The 15332-nt window shown below is 37.3% G+C and overlaps 1 protein-coding gene across 5 annotated transcripts in view; it reads left to right on the top strand.

Annotated features, from left to right (window-relative positions):
- The window catches only part of FLDH (NAD(P)-binding Rossmann-fold superfamily protein), a 127520-nt gene that overhangs the window by 100547 nt on the left and 11641 nt on the right, over positions 1 to 15332 (top strand). For 2 of the 5 annotated variants that reach the window (XM_089819169.1, XM_089819165.1), the window contains exons 4-5: positions 931 to 1236; positions 1342 to 1533. In XM_089819169.1, coding sequence (XP_089675295.1) covers positions 931 to 1236; positions 1342 to 1482 — 447 coding nt within the window. In that variant the 3' untranslated portion in view covers positions 1483 to 1533. Of the gene's footprint in view, positions 1 to 930; positions 1237 to 1341; positions 1534 to 1791; positions 1932 to 14772; positions 15240 to 15332 lie in introns of those variants that run through there. The other 3 variants (XM_089819166.1, XM_089819170.1, XM_089819168.1) reach the window with 3 other exon arrangements.

Here is a 15332-nt window from a genome sequence, read left to right as displayed (position 1 = left end):
CCAGTGGATCTAAATCTTTTGTTCGTTTGTGTGACTATAAATTATCTTCTGCTGAAGAAAGCATATTCTACAAAGGGGAATGTGAATTTACATATTTTTGGGCTGAACCCTGAAGTTGTGTGACTTTCTCAAGAATTTCCTTTAGAAAGAATGCAAATTGGATTTGGCTCTTACAACCAATGTGTTTTTGCCTTCACGCTCATTATTATATTTCTGAATCTGAGCATATTGGTTGTCCCATTATCACTTGGCCCAAAATAAGCATTAATTTCGATGATCGGGATCACACAAAATGGGCTTAACGGACTACTTGTGCTGTTGTACTCTATGTTGCACTCATTACATCTCTAGATATAACCAGCTTAACTCAGAACACTATACCGTCTTTATCTGTCTCCAAAGAGGTCTAAAAAGGATTAAGTATCCAAGGGATGTCTTGTCCCTTGAGTTTGCAATTTTTTATTTTATTTTGTGTTTAGCATGTTTATGATTTTTAGGTGGTTTGAGCTAGGGGGAGATGGAACAGCATCAGAGGTGAGTAAATTATTTGCGGTTCATTATGTGTGTTTTTAAGCTTTTTGTTGTCTTCTTTGTGTTTTAAAATCTTATATTTTCAAAGAAATTATTGAGGGTCATTTGGCAATTGGGTACAGAATAGATATAGAACTGACATATCTCAGCAGGACCAAGAATATACCCACACTGGTACTGATACCGAAACTGTACCGGTAGAGGTATTGGGGCTTGAGCACATTATTCAGTAGTGTAGGTAAAATACAAGAGTTATGGGTCTGATCAGGTTTAGTGAGATAAAAGCAATTTGTTTTTCTATAAATATAGTTATATAAAACATTAGTGTTCAATTAGTAAATAATCTTTCTGCATAATCGGAAAGCTTGTTTAGTTTAATATATGACTTTCTTTTGGCAGATGGTTGAAAGATTTAACAGACGGCTACCTGGATATATTGGTTATGGCAATGATAAGCATTCCTTCTGTCATGTTGAGGATGTGGCGTATGGCCATGTGGCAGCAATACAGAAAGGCAGAGTAGGTGAAAGATACCTTCTCACTGGCGAAAACGCATCCTTTGCTGATGTTTTCAATCTTGCAGCCAATTTAACAGGGACTGCACTGCCATCGTTTCATATACCTTTATGGGTTCTAGAAATTTATGGCTGGATCTCTGTCTTTTGGGCTCGAATCTTTGGAAACCTACCTCTTATCAGTTATCCTGTACGTATGATTGTTGTAACATATAGATTCTTTTATTTCATAATTTACCAGAATTTACAACTTGTACTTTGAAGTTACTAAGAAATTCTGCATAATATACTGCAGACAGTTTATGTTTTGAAACATCAATGGGCTTACTCTTGCGAGAAAGCAAAGACAGAATTGGGTTATCAGCCTCGAAGTCTAAGGGAGGGTCTAGCAGAGGCGCTGTCATGGCTAAAAGATTTAGGCTCTATAAAATATTAAGCTTTCCCAAATTCTGCTACAACTGATAAAAAGTTTTTGCTGATAACGCAGGTATTGAAATTTTCACATTATGTCATGTACCTATCATTTTTTATATAAATTTTAAATTGATTTCTTAAAATCTATCCTAATAATCCTAGTATTCATTGATTATGGACTTGGGAAAGGCAACAGAAGTAGCTTTCAAGCATTTTTTTAGTTTTAACCTTGATTTGGTAAATTCATTGGTGAAATTGCTTTATATATGATGGGGTCTTCAAGAGTGATTCACCTGCATTTTTAATTTGGAACTTATTGCTGTAATATTAGGTTGTAGGATGTCTAGCCGCATTATTTCTGACTTCTTTCTTGTCATATCAGCAAGTGAAATTTTCATATACATGATGGATACAAGAAGGTACAGATGTATTGCATTTTTATTTGAAATTCATGAGTGTAATATTTGGTTATATGTGCTGAAAATTTTCTCCTAGCCAAATAAATAGAGATTCTCTTGTTATGTGTTTGAAGAAGTGACCATGATGATGTATCATACTTCAAGCTTTTTCTTTTTCTTGCATATATTCACCATGTTCACATTTTTATCTGATTTTATTTTTAATACAAAGAGATAATTATACTTTCTAAATTTAATTACACATTATATTTTTTATCTCACCTTGAACATACTTGTGGACCAAATTGAGCAATTTAACTTTTATTCTATAATACCTATTGATTTTAGTGCAATGGTTTGTTGATAGAAATATGACAGATTAAATAGAAGCAACTATTGTACAGTAAAGTTGATCAAATAGATAAAAAATGACCCTTCACAAAGCCCGTTGAATTATTAAATATAAAATGCAAAATTAGATATAATTGATCTTAAGCACATTAATAAACTATTATATCATGTTACACGTGATGTAATTGATATTGGAGCACAACAAATTTCTTTGAATCATGTCATTTGAATTCTTCCCTATAAAACAAGTATCCCCATGCCCATGTTTTACCACAAAATGTTTTTCTTGATCTCAAACAAATCTAGATATTACTTTAGACAATTTCTACTATCTAGCAATGTGTGCCCATATAATCTTTAGAAAGCCATTTCTAGCCCTAGCCCTAGCACTAGTGAGGGTGTTTTTGTTGGTATTCGAATGTACACGAATCTTGCTGGAATAGCGATATTGATTTTTTTGGTTTGTTTTCCCAATGCAAATTAATCCCTTCCAAGAAATATTTTAAAAGGTAATGTGGCTAAAGGCGTGGACTATTGTTTAAGTATATGAGCATATCATATCAATAATGCCTCCATCAATGACAAACCTAAGGTAATTGAAGCATGGGCAAAAAGTTATTTCGTCTTCTTTTAGAGCTTGTGTTGCCAAAGCAACTTAACATTTTTATTATATTATTTGAACGTACTTTTGAAAATAAAGTTTATCATACAAGTAAACCACAAATAATTTATTAGGATCAAGGGAGAAAACATCTTCAATATAAGATAGAGAGGTGGTAGGGGCGTTTGTAAGATTGAAAGGCATGCCCAACTTCTTAAAGTTTGATTGTTACTTAAAATGTTTATCTTAAATGTCGTTAGGATCCATGTAAGCCTGATGATAGCCAAAAGTAATTCATTTATGTTAGAGCATTTATATCCTTGTAATTCCTTGACAACATCTTCAAACTTGGGAACATGATCTTGATAAGTGTTTAGCCAACAATGCAATTTCTAATTCATGTTCTTCCCTAGTCATGAGATGGATTGTTGACTGCCATTGGAGAAGTGCTAAACTTGCTTTTGGATATCTCAAGCAATTACTTTACATCTTTTAATTTTAAAATCCTTGTCAAACCGTAAAACTATAGATCAATACAAAGATGAATAAATCATAGATGGAATGAAACTTTGGGATCTCCAAGCATGTCAACTCGTGCATACACATGTAGTTTTAGTAGGATGCAACTTATCCACATCCTCCTTTTTCACCGTGATGTCTCCTTTTAGGATCATTGTTCACTTTTTCTTCTCTCAAAATTTGATTAATAATCTTTTTATTGATGCTCCTCCTTTTTGTCTTCAAATGAAATCATATTTATTCTTTATTGAAAAGGTCAACACCTTTCATCAGAATTGAGTCATTACTTTTCATTATTGCCTTTGAGAGAAATATTATTTCACAAATCTACTTCCCTTCCTTGTTCTACAGATGAAATATTCTTGTTTTATATCTTCCAAGGTGGAGAGGAGTTACACCTCTTCATGATATATGCACTTTGTAATGGTCGCAACCTTTTTACCATTACTACTTCTTTGAAGAGACACAACTTCATTATTGTTACCCTCTGGAAGAGTCACAATCTTTCGTAATTACCACCTTTTAAAAGAGTCACAACCCCTCTTCATTGTTGCCCTTAAAAAGTGTATTACATCCCCTTTAGAAGAGACACAACCTTTCAGATTTAAAACCCTTCATTAATTTCTATGCTCTTTTTTCTTCCCTTTTTCCCCTCACCTTCCAAATGAAGTTCTCTTCTCCCTTTTTATATCTCATGTTTAAGGGAGTCGCAACTTTTCCTTTCATGCTTCTCGACCCTTCATTAACTTAACTAAGTTTAATTGTGTTATATTCCAATTTTATCATTTTATATATTTTTATATTCTTTCAAAATTTATTTTATTATTATTATTATTATTATTATTATTATTATCTTTGATAGGTAACTGGCCTAATCCTTGATACATTATAAAGTACATGGATACATCTAGATAATTAGCTTTTAGTCCCAAGTTACATTTTTTTTGCCTACCTTCTAGGTTATTCCTCATCCTCCCCTTCTTCTTCTGCCTTTGACCAGTATTTGTATATGATCTAAGCAGTGCATCTTGAACTTATTTTAAGGATAAAGCTTTAAAAAATATGGACATGAATACAGAAAGAGCATAGAAATGAAATGAAAAATAATAAAGTTTTTCTTCTATAAAAATAAAATATACGTCTAAATCATTACTAAATAAATCTAATTCATTCCTTAGTTGAGAAAACATATCTTAGGCAACACGATTATGGGTTTGTTACACCGAAGGTTGTTTTGCCAGTTTAGTTACATAAAAATACAACAATAAAAAACCTATTTTACTCTACTAGCATAAATTGAGGGTAAAAATGCTCTTTATCATACTGAATGCCCATTGAATTTAAACTAATAGGTTCCATAACCTCCAAATTCACCTCAACACCATCTTCCACAATGAATCTATCTTTCCAATCTTATTCTTTTGGGATGTACGATGTAGGCAATGGTTAAAAGTTGAAGATAGACCCCTTAATCTTCCCCGGGATAATGAGATGTAAACAATGGTTAAAATTCTAAAAAATCTAAACTGTCACTAGTTCAGATGGAGTCCCTATATTGAAATTGACTCACTATATATGACCTTCTTCTATATCTATATTAGCTAATTCATCCGCTCTTTGATTGCCCTCTCTATATATATGATTGATTGTGATCTGTCAAAGACTTGACATAGTAAGAGGGCTCTCGATAAAATTGAGTCCTATCTCTAATTAATGATGGATCCTTTCCTTTTAACATTTATTATAATTGCAAAATCTCCTTTAATCTCTACATTCTTGCAACCAAGAGATATGCACATTTCTAGTCCTTCAACTAAAGCTATTAATTCCACCCAATTATTAGTTTCTATTCTTATATATCTTGCTAACTTTCTGTGTCCATGTTTTCTGAGTTATGGATGCTACAACCAATGCCTACTCTTCCTGGATTTCCTCTTGAAGCTTCATCAAAATTAAGTTCAAATCAGCCCTCCTTAGGTGGTTGCCATTGGCACCTCTCATTTTCTTTTTGAAGTACCCCCCGCTATTCCTATAAAGGGGGGTAATTTTAGACCTATCCACTTATGCCCCTAGATTTTGGTTGCCATTATTATGGTGGATTTCTTCACCGTACTTATTGCCTCTTTTGCAATGTCATTTGGGTCCTTTAGTTTTTTCTCATCCATGTTTTGAATGGAAGTGATCCTATTAGCTATTCTACGTTGTTTTGTACCATTGTGAAAGAATTTAGTGTTTCTATCCCTTACATTTAGCCATGTTTCTCTTGATTTTTGTCTCTAAAACATTTCCTCTTTGGTTAAGATGTCTTCATAATCCTTCATTAGGCACTTCTCTCTTTCATATAAGGCTAAATCCATCCCTTTCTCTATAACCTCCTTGTTTAGATTCTCCAGTTCTTCTTCTAATTCTTCCTCATTTTCAAAGATATTTCCAAAGTGTTTAGAATTCCATACCTTAAGCCTTTGCTTAATTATTTTTAGTTCGTTATAACCACTTGGTAATCTTTAGACCCAAATTACACAATTTCATATTACCATTTTTCTATCATATTTAGAAAACCGTCATCCTTAAATCACATATGTTCATTTGAAAGGATAATTGGTTGGCTTTTTATCCTTTATGATGCATAATTCAACTAGGTAGATATAAACCTGAAATGGGCTTTACTTTTGATTCCAGAGTAAAAGGTAGTTCTGTGATGTCCCCATTTAAAAGGAATCAATCTAGTTTCTCCACAATAAAGCCGAATCCTTTTCTCCTATTATAACAAGTGTGGCTATTTTTGGAAGTGACAATATCTATAAGTCTATTGTTGCTTTAGGGAGTTTTTGAGTTCCACCCCATTTTTCAAATGCATTGGTTATAGTGTTGAAATCCCCTCCTATGATTGAAATCTCTCCTTTATAAACAATAAATTTTTCTTCAATCTCTTTGTCAATTCTAATTTTCTCCATATTTTGAACAAGGCCATACACATTAAAAATCCTTAAGCTCAACTTCATTTGGGAGCTTCTTACAAATCCGCGACTCCAATTTCCACGATCTTCTAAAGATGTTATAGTTAGAAAGCTAGGTTCCCTCATAAAAGCTAAACCTCCCGAGGCTCCCCTAGAGGGAGATTCCCATATCTCCTTAAATCTTAGCTTCTTTTTTAAACCCTCTAGGTCATTGCTATCTAGCATCATTTATTTTAATAAAATGAGTTCTGCTTTTGTTTTGATATGCAGTGTTTGAAGACTTGTATGAGTAATGGATACCCTAGAAACAACTCTAATACCATTGTAATGGGCACCCCTGGATGTCCCAAAAAAACTAAACCAAATTGCTGAAAGGAATTATGTCAAACAGTTTGCATTCAACCTCTTATTTCTCCATTTAATGTTTTAAACCCCTTATAACTCCGGAAATCAAACGTTTATTTGTTTGTTGTGTTTCGTGCATGGAATTGGTATCATACAACATAAACAAGAAAGAAACTACAATAATATGCAAAGTGGAAATGAACTGCTGCTAATAAAATGTTATTTTCAGAATTCATAAAACCAAATACATGGCAGATTTATCAACTCACTAATTACTTCAGCAGTATTGACATAATACTCCAGCCCATGCTTTCGAACTTTTTGTTACAGTGCTTTGTCCTTCAATCAATCCACTACCTTCTTAATATCATTCCCTCAAAGCGGCATAAGCGTCGGAAAAGTAGTGAAAAAGATATGAGCAAAATACCAAATCTGCCTGTAGCTGGAAATGCAACTAAATTGCCTGATAATGAAGCCAATAACAAAGAATTCCAAAGGCCAAACCCCAAGGGAATGACGTCTAGAATGTTACAAGAGAGGATAGACATCCTCAAATGCCAAGAACGGAGCTGCAACTCACACACCAATTTCTTCTCATATTCAACCTAGCTAATGAAGCCACAGATGCTTCCTTTTATTCTATTTCCAAGGGTCCGCTCAACTCATATGGGCAATGTGGGATAAAAGATGTGTAGTATATAAAACATATATTAAAATACCCCTTATGTCTCCCTTGGGTACACATCCCCATAAAATAAATATTAAAGTAACACTTTAATATTTTACAATTAAATTAGACGTTACTTTAATAAAACTTCAGGCATTAAAATGTATTAGCAATCGGACTCCGAATAATGTGAGTGATAGCTCATCGGAAAGCTCTCATCGAGGAGTATCAAATCCAATCACCAAAATTGACCTGCACTGTGTTCTGCTGACTTACTAAAAATAGTAAGTATGCCTGAAACTGAGTAAATCAACTTCGTTTTGACCCAAACTGGAAATGACTAGGCCAAAACACTCCAGGATCCCATTAAACCCTTCGTTAGCCCTCGAGACCATGTAGAACAAAGCTAACGCACACACACTTGGTCAACTGCTAAAATGGGGACATTACAGTATGTTAGGGCCATTTAAACCCCTAACATTCCAAGTTAGGACATTCATCGTGACTTGGGAAGGATCTTCCCCTTCTCTACATTAAGGATATCTATTTATTTGGATTGAAAATGAGCACATCCATCCTTCATTTGAAATTTTTTTACAAATTTTTTTCACTTGTTTGCCACATGGTGGTGGTGCTAGCGTTGTGGACTATGTTCTCTCTACTGCCTCCTTCATCCCTCTCATTTGCCGCTTTACCATCTCTCACCTTCCTCTGGTTGACCATGCCCTACTTAGCACACCTTTCGGGGACCCCTGACACCTTCCCTCCTTTCTTCTTGCTCCCTCTCTTCTAGTGGCCTCCCCCCTCTCCCCCTGCCCCCTACGCTCGCACTTCTTTTTGCTTCACTAATGGCGACACAGAGCTCTTCATCCATCACCTCAAACGACTTCTCCCTCAAGATCCCTTCTTTGACTCTTGGGACATCACCTCCATTTTCCACTCACTTGTGTCCGCCTTGTGGGAGTCTGCCCTTCTCTCCATTCTCGACCACACCTCCTCATTCACCCCTCACCCCACTCACAGATCTTGCCCCATGAACCAATGGTTTGATGAGGACTGCAAATCCTTTCACCGCATGCTTCACTCTGCTCCACCCACTTCTTCCTCCTCTTCCTCTCAGTTGAGGCTCGACTACCGCCGCTTTCTTCACCACAAGAAACAGAAGTTCACTTTGTTGTAGTGGAGATCCCTTTGTGACACGTTCTTCTAGTCTCCAAAGCTCTTTTGGCGCATCATGTTTCCTCGCCACCCCCTCTCCCTCTCCCTCCACTCTGGAACTTCACTCCCTTGCCTCCCACACCTCCACCCTCTATGATATTCCTGACCAGCGCCCTCTCTATCTCATCCTCCCCCCACCTGTTGTCACCTCTTCTCCTTCTCCCACATTAGTGAGTCAGTTAGAGTTATGAACAGTAGCAAAACACTAGATGAGGAAAGATTCCAAGCTGAATTTTTCAAGTTGGGTATCCCTGTCCTAGGTCCCTTTCTTATAGTGCTCTTTAATTGAGTGGTTTGCACTGGCTTCTCCGACTCTTGGTCATGACATATTATTTATCCGATCCATAAGTTTGGGACAATTTTTGACCCCGGGAACTACAAGACCATCATGGTTGGGCACACCTTCACCAAACTCTATGCAATTGTCGAGTTAGGGATCAGGCTGGGTTTTGTACAAACTTTTAGACAACTGATCACATTTTGACCTTACAGGCCATCACTGAGGAGGCTTGCCACCACTCGGGGAAAGTTTGTTGTTGTTTTGTTGACTTTCGCAAAGCCTTCGACTCTGTTCCTTGGGCGGCTCTCTTTCAGCGTCTTAAGGACATCAGGATCTCAGAGATTCTCCTTACAACTATTATGAGGTTATACGAGTGCGTTGTGGGCAGATTCAGGACTCCACAGGTCTTCTCTGACCCTATCCAAAGCACTATCGGGGTAAAACAGGGCTGCCCTCTCTCCCCCACTATCTTTGGCATCTACATCAACAAGTTTGAGGCATTTCTTCGTGATTGCTCGCTCCCTGGCAATGGTTGTTACTTACATTAGGTGTTGATCTCTATTCTCCTATTTGTTGATCATGTGATTCTCCTAGCATATTCCCCAAATAGTCTTCAACGGCTCCTGGATGGCTTGGCCTCTTTCTGCGACTCACATGAGCTAGTTGTAAATATGGGCAAGACTCAAGTCATGGTCTTCAATTGTTTGAAGACATCACACCTCCATTTTTACTTCCAGGATACTAAGATCGAGATCGCATCTTCATATACTTTTTTGGGGGTTAAGTTTTCTAGACCTCGATTCAGCCTAAGACTAGCCATGTAGCCCCGAGTCAACAAGGGGCTCGACTCCCTCACTATTCTTGAGCGATGGTGCTTTCAACACCACTTCCAGGACACCGCAACCAAGATGTCCCTTCTTGACTCCTTGGTCAAGCCGACTGTCCTCTATGGCTCTACTGTTTGGGGCTCCTCCCTCTTGGAGTCTAACTGGGCCTCTAGTGAGAGAGTCCAAACTCTTTTCCTTCGGCGCATTATTAGACGTCACCGGTCCACACTGCACAACATCGTTCTGACAAAGTTTGGAGCTCACCCTTTCAAATTGGGGACCATCTTTGATTTAGTTTGGCTTCTTCACCGGCTCCAGAGCTTCACTGATTCCATCGACGATCATCACAGATATTCCTACTTGGCTTACTGTTCCTCTAAGGAGGTTGTGGGTTCAGACTCTGGTCACATGTCTCGTTGTCGGTACACCTAGGTCTTTTCCCTCTTGGGCTCAATTGGTATTAGTTTGGATCATCTTCCCTCCTTTCAGTTTTCTCTGGACCCTCCAACCCACCTTCTTCCATCTCAGCGGGAGTTGAACGAGCATGTTAGACTTGACATCTACAAACAGTACGTTATCATGACCTGGAGGAATTCCTTGGGTGGGCTCTGTCCACATATGGCCTTCTATGTTGAGCACTTGCTTGATATCTAGGACGAGATCATCTTACGCCCCTGGTACTTCACTCGTTGGACTCACGCTCTTTGCATCTCCTTGGGATCTTTTAGAGTTGGATCTCATCAGCTATGTATTCTAACTAATCACCAAATCAACCGCGAAGACAAGATCTGGCGACTTTGTCACCTCGGGGAGGTTGAGTCCAAGTGTCACTTTATCTTTTGTTGTCCCATTTATTATGAGATCCGGGTGAGATTCTACTATCTATTCAGAGAGTGCCAGTCTCTTCCCTCATTTTTCAGATATATTGACCAGCATTGTCTTGCACTCTACCTTCAAGAGACCATGTGGCTTCACGAGCACACTATACAACTCCAACTTTTCTTGACACCAACCCCTACGCAGCTCATCACCTCTTTCTTCAATCCTACGGTTCCTGCTCGAGGATTGAAGCGGCCTCTTTGCACTGTCTCGTAGAGATCGCACTCGACAATGTCTCTCTACTACTAGTACTACTTTCTGCAAACCTCAGAGGTGACCTTCCAGAGCACCTGATTGCTCTAATGCACCCCTTTCCATTCTAGACTACTACTCACCTGTGAGGAGTTCTTAGCTGTTGCTCTTTCTTTTTTTTGGTTCTTTTGTTGTTTTGCTTTCATGCTCTTTCTGCGGACGCCGTTTAGTGCTCCCCCCTGCTGGCGTTTGCCTTTGTACTATTTCCAATCCCTTAGACCCTCATTCATCTCTTGTTGGACATTAGTAAGTTTATATTATCTTATCTTATCTATCCCCTCTTCTTATTATTTTTTGCACAATCAAGAGTATTTTTACTTGGCTAAGTCACGGTGATCCCCAAGTGTTTTTTATCATCATGTTCTATTTCTTCTAGTATTGTTATCAAATGTTCGACTTCTACTTCTTCCTTTTCCAACATGTCCTCTTCTTTCAAATATTTAATCAACAATTCCTTCCATCTCAAAAGATCCTCCTTGTCATAAATTTCATTCATAAATCCTTTCATTGGGTCATTAACTAGAAATTCACATAAAAGCTCAGGTATGATCCTAACCTCTTCCTCCACTCTAGCTTGGCTATTTAGTTCCTCATTTAAAGGGATTGACGGGCATTATGTTTCCTCTTGGATATCTATGTAATTATCCAGGTAATCCCCTCCTTTGTAATCCTCTACCTCTTTCCTTTGATTTGTTTCAATTATGAAGCCTCTTTCTTCCTCATTAAGTAGTATTGTCGAAAACTACAATTGGAACAATTTTTATGTTGTCATTGATGTTAAACTTTATTGAAAGGACAATTTTCTATCTGATTTAAGTGTCATATTTAGATAATTGATGAAGAGGATTTGAGAAGTTGGTCAGAACGATAACACCTAGAGGAAATGTGGAGTTATGGAGAGGAAACTAAAATGGACACTCGATTAGTTAGACTTTGACAAGATAAAGTGATTGTTTAAATCATGCTACAAGTGAAGAAGACAATTGTATTGAAGCTTTGAAGAAGTGATCAAAGATTGACAAAATGCATAGGCTTGATCAGGTCAAAGAGAAAAAGATTAAGGAACATGAAGTATATGCTAAGTGATGCTAGTGTCGACCGAGCAGAAGTAGTGTTGACCGAGCATCAATATATATGTCGAATAGAGAAGATAGTAGCGACCGAGTAACCTAGTGATGACCGAGCATCAAAATACAGTATTGTTCGAGGGACAACATTTAACAATCTATGAGCAAATCGTGATTTCCAGCTGATAGAGTTGATTTCTTGGATTATGTAAAGTATGTTGAGGATAAGGATGGATGACTTGGAACATTTAAATGAAGGGAAATCATGTTTGTGTGTTTCTATGCAAGGATTCAAGGAGAAGTTTGGAGAAATTTCTAGAAGAGAAAAGAGGAAAGAAAGCGTTAGAAGGATTCGATGAATGTAACAAAACCCTAAGATCTATGCTGGTGTTTAAGTGGCAAAAGATCATAATTACCTATTTAAGGAGGTACAAGGGCTAACCTAGTAAGGTTAGAACATTTTTTGATGCTATTGATTGGCAAACTTGAGGGAGAGGTTGAGAAGAGTTGTGAAAAAGTGAAGAGTGATTGCTTGAAGAGTGGCCAGGCAAATTAGAGACAGAGAACAATGAAGGTTAGTCAGAGGATCAATATGTGAGCCGAATTGTGATCTGTGTTTGCAAAGTGAGTTGTATTTGTCGAATCAAACCTTATTGTTACTTTTTAACTATTGTATCAGTATTGAAATCCTTTAATCAAGGTTGACCCAACAATCATAAGTAAATCCTTTAATTAAGGTGACATTTTAATAGAATGTTCTAAAATCTTCTAACAAGGCCAGTCTTAATAAGGTGATTAAATCCTTTAACAAGGTCACATTTAATAGTGTGTTTTGTAACGTTTAACAGGGTTGGCTCCTAATAGAGTTCACTTCAAAAGAGTGAAAGATTGGTGATATGTTACTAATGGTATTTCCCAAATTGAGTTTCCACATTAAATCCTTGTGTCAAACTTATGTGGATGTTATTTGTGATGATTTATTGTGAATGTTTTACATTTTGCAAGTCTATTATAATTAGGCTAGTGGACTACTAGTTGATGTTATTAATAATTTGCACTAGAGGCCGAGCTAATGAATGTTAAGATCTGAAGTAGTTGAAGATTTTATTTGTTGAATTGGTACATCTGGACCTTGGATGACTGATTCACCCAACGCCTCCCTCCCCTCCCCTACCCTCTTAGTTATTTTGAACATTCTAACAAGTATTTCTATGTCTTTCTGAGGTTTATACCTTTTGGATTCCCTACCCCTTGCCTCTATGGTTTCTACCCCCACCTTTTTGCTAAGATCTTTCTTGGAACTCTCTTCGCCCCTAATTTTGTCTACGACTATCTCTAACTCTAGTTGAGCTGAAAAGGGGGCATTTAGGATGAATTTTGAAGCCTTCCCTCCTCAATCTATAGGTGTAACAGTTCCCACAATAATCAAGTGGAGAAAGGGCACAACATCTCTTATATCCCCCTCTTTCAAATCATCCCTTACAGGGGATTCCATAATGTCAGAGCCTCCCTTTTTCTTATTAAGGATAATCTATGGGTCTAGAGGAGGATAAGGAAAAGAAGGGCTCTAATTCAAGATGGGAGAAGCTGATGATGGGTCCTCTATGAATTATCCTTCCATGAATCTTGGTTCTATCATGAGTGACCTACCCTTAATGTAGATCTTTAAAGGCTTAGGTTTATAAATGTTGCCATCCATACTAACTATGATAATTGGATTGGAGAACCTTAATTTAGTTTCTACAAAACCACATATTTTCCTAACTGATTACCTATCAATTTAAGAGTCTCTTTATTTAGTAGTTCAATAGGGAGATTATGAAAACTAACAACATGATCAATTATGAAGGAGCTTGAGTTGTTTGGGTTTAAAAAAGGCTGCTAGTTAAGGACTTTAAAAGATTTCCAAGATAGTTACTTTTATTTTCTTACCATAAGATTCTTTCAACCATCTCACGATAGATTTTACCTTTATACCTGTTCTCGTCCATCTGGCATAGACATCGTGCTTCTGGCATTGTCGCTAGGTATATTCTAGTTTATTACCTTGAATATCCAAAGTGGAGATTTCCTCCTTGTGAGTTGCCATTGGACTAGGGATGACCACTTCCTGTTGGCTTGCTCGGGCTTCCTTCTCGGTCGGTTCCACCGTGGGATATGATTTGAATTTGGGTAAGGGTGATAACAAAATCAAATTTCTCAGAAGAATAGAAGGATTAGAGTCCAAACATTTTCTGGACATAGCTGAACTCAATCTTCTTGTAGAGGGTGGTTTCGACCTACGTGAGTTCTAAGGATAAGGGTGGGAAGGAATTCGAGTTCTTGGGGGATTAAATGTTGCGTCTTGTTGTTTGGATTGTTTAGACTTTACCATAATTCAACCTTCATCGGTAAATTCATTCTTCATAGGTTCAGAAAGATATCAGGGAACCAAGTCTGGAATGAATTCGTACTAAAAGGAAAGGGCATATTTTGTGCACCAAAAGATAAAACATTATTTGTCGAATTTTTCCCTAGTTGCTTAGTTTGCATTGATTGCACAAAAATAGAGTTCACAGGACTCATTTTTTCGTATAATAGAGTTCCCTAATGCATAATTCTTTTTCTAATTGTTAGTTTATTATTATTTTTAGCAATCATATATTTATTTTAAGACTTACCTAATTATATTTGATGAACTTATGTTTGGATTGGCTAAGGTCTGTAATGAATTCGCCTTAATTGATTTTCTCAATGCAATTACTTTTGATTAAATTGGGTGTAGATTTGCTAAGGTCTCTTAAGAACTTAATTGTTTTTCTAAAGGTTTTGAGTCTAGGAGCAGTAGAAAATTTGTTCATTTCAAACTAGTTTTTTTTGCCATAGGTATTTTATACACCAGTTTTGATAATCTGTAACCATACATCACAAATGTCATGTAAGTTTCCAACAATTCTAACTCTCCTTAATAGCTCCAGAAAAATGAAGACTCTCGTCCCTCCCGTGAAGACCCGCTCAAGCTTTGGTGTCTGCTGCTATGGCTTCTGAGATGACCCAGAAGCCTCCTGTTCAGACTGCTGTTCACGCCCTAGCTGTTCCCGCCATCGCTACTCAGGCTTCCGCCCTCGGTGTCGCAGATTCCCTTCGCCTCCGGTTGCGGCTATTGCGGCTTGGGTTGTTGGTCTTGCACTTGTTGCTCCAGTTGTTCATGCTTCTCCTGTTCGATCTGCTCTCTCGTATGTGAATGTGGCTGCATATGAAGCAGATATTATTGCTCCTGTGAGGAAGGGGCTCCGTCTGGCTATGCCTCCTGTTAGTCAATCGGCTAAACCTATTCCTGAAAGTAATTTGCTTGTGCTTCATCTTGAATGAGATATTGTTGATGAGATCAATACATATGTGGTGGATTACTCTTTTATGACACTTATTTTTCATTTTAGGGGTTTTTGGCCCTCTTTTTCGGATCTGCATGCTTGGATTTCCAAATACTGGGAAGCAATCATTTCGGATGTTGTGCAGATTTACCTTGTGA

The sequence above is a fragment of the Cupressus sempervirens genome, chromosome 3 (genome assembly GCF_028749045.1).
Source record: "Cupressus sempervirens isolate cs-2001-9-10 chromosome 3, ASM2874904v1, whole genome shotgun sequence".
Taxonomy (NCBI): Eukaryota; Viridiplantae; Streptophyta; class Pinopsida; order Cupressales; family Cupressaceae; genus Cupressus; species Cupressus sempervirens.
The sequence above is the reverse complement of the archived record's forward strand: the minus strand, read 5'-3'. Positions and strand labels throughout refer to the sequence as shown.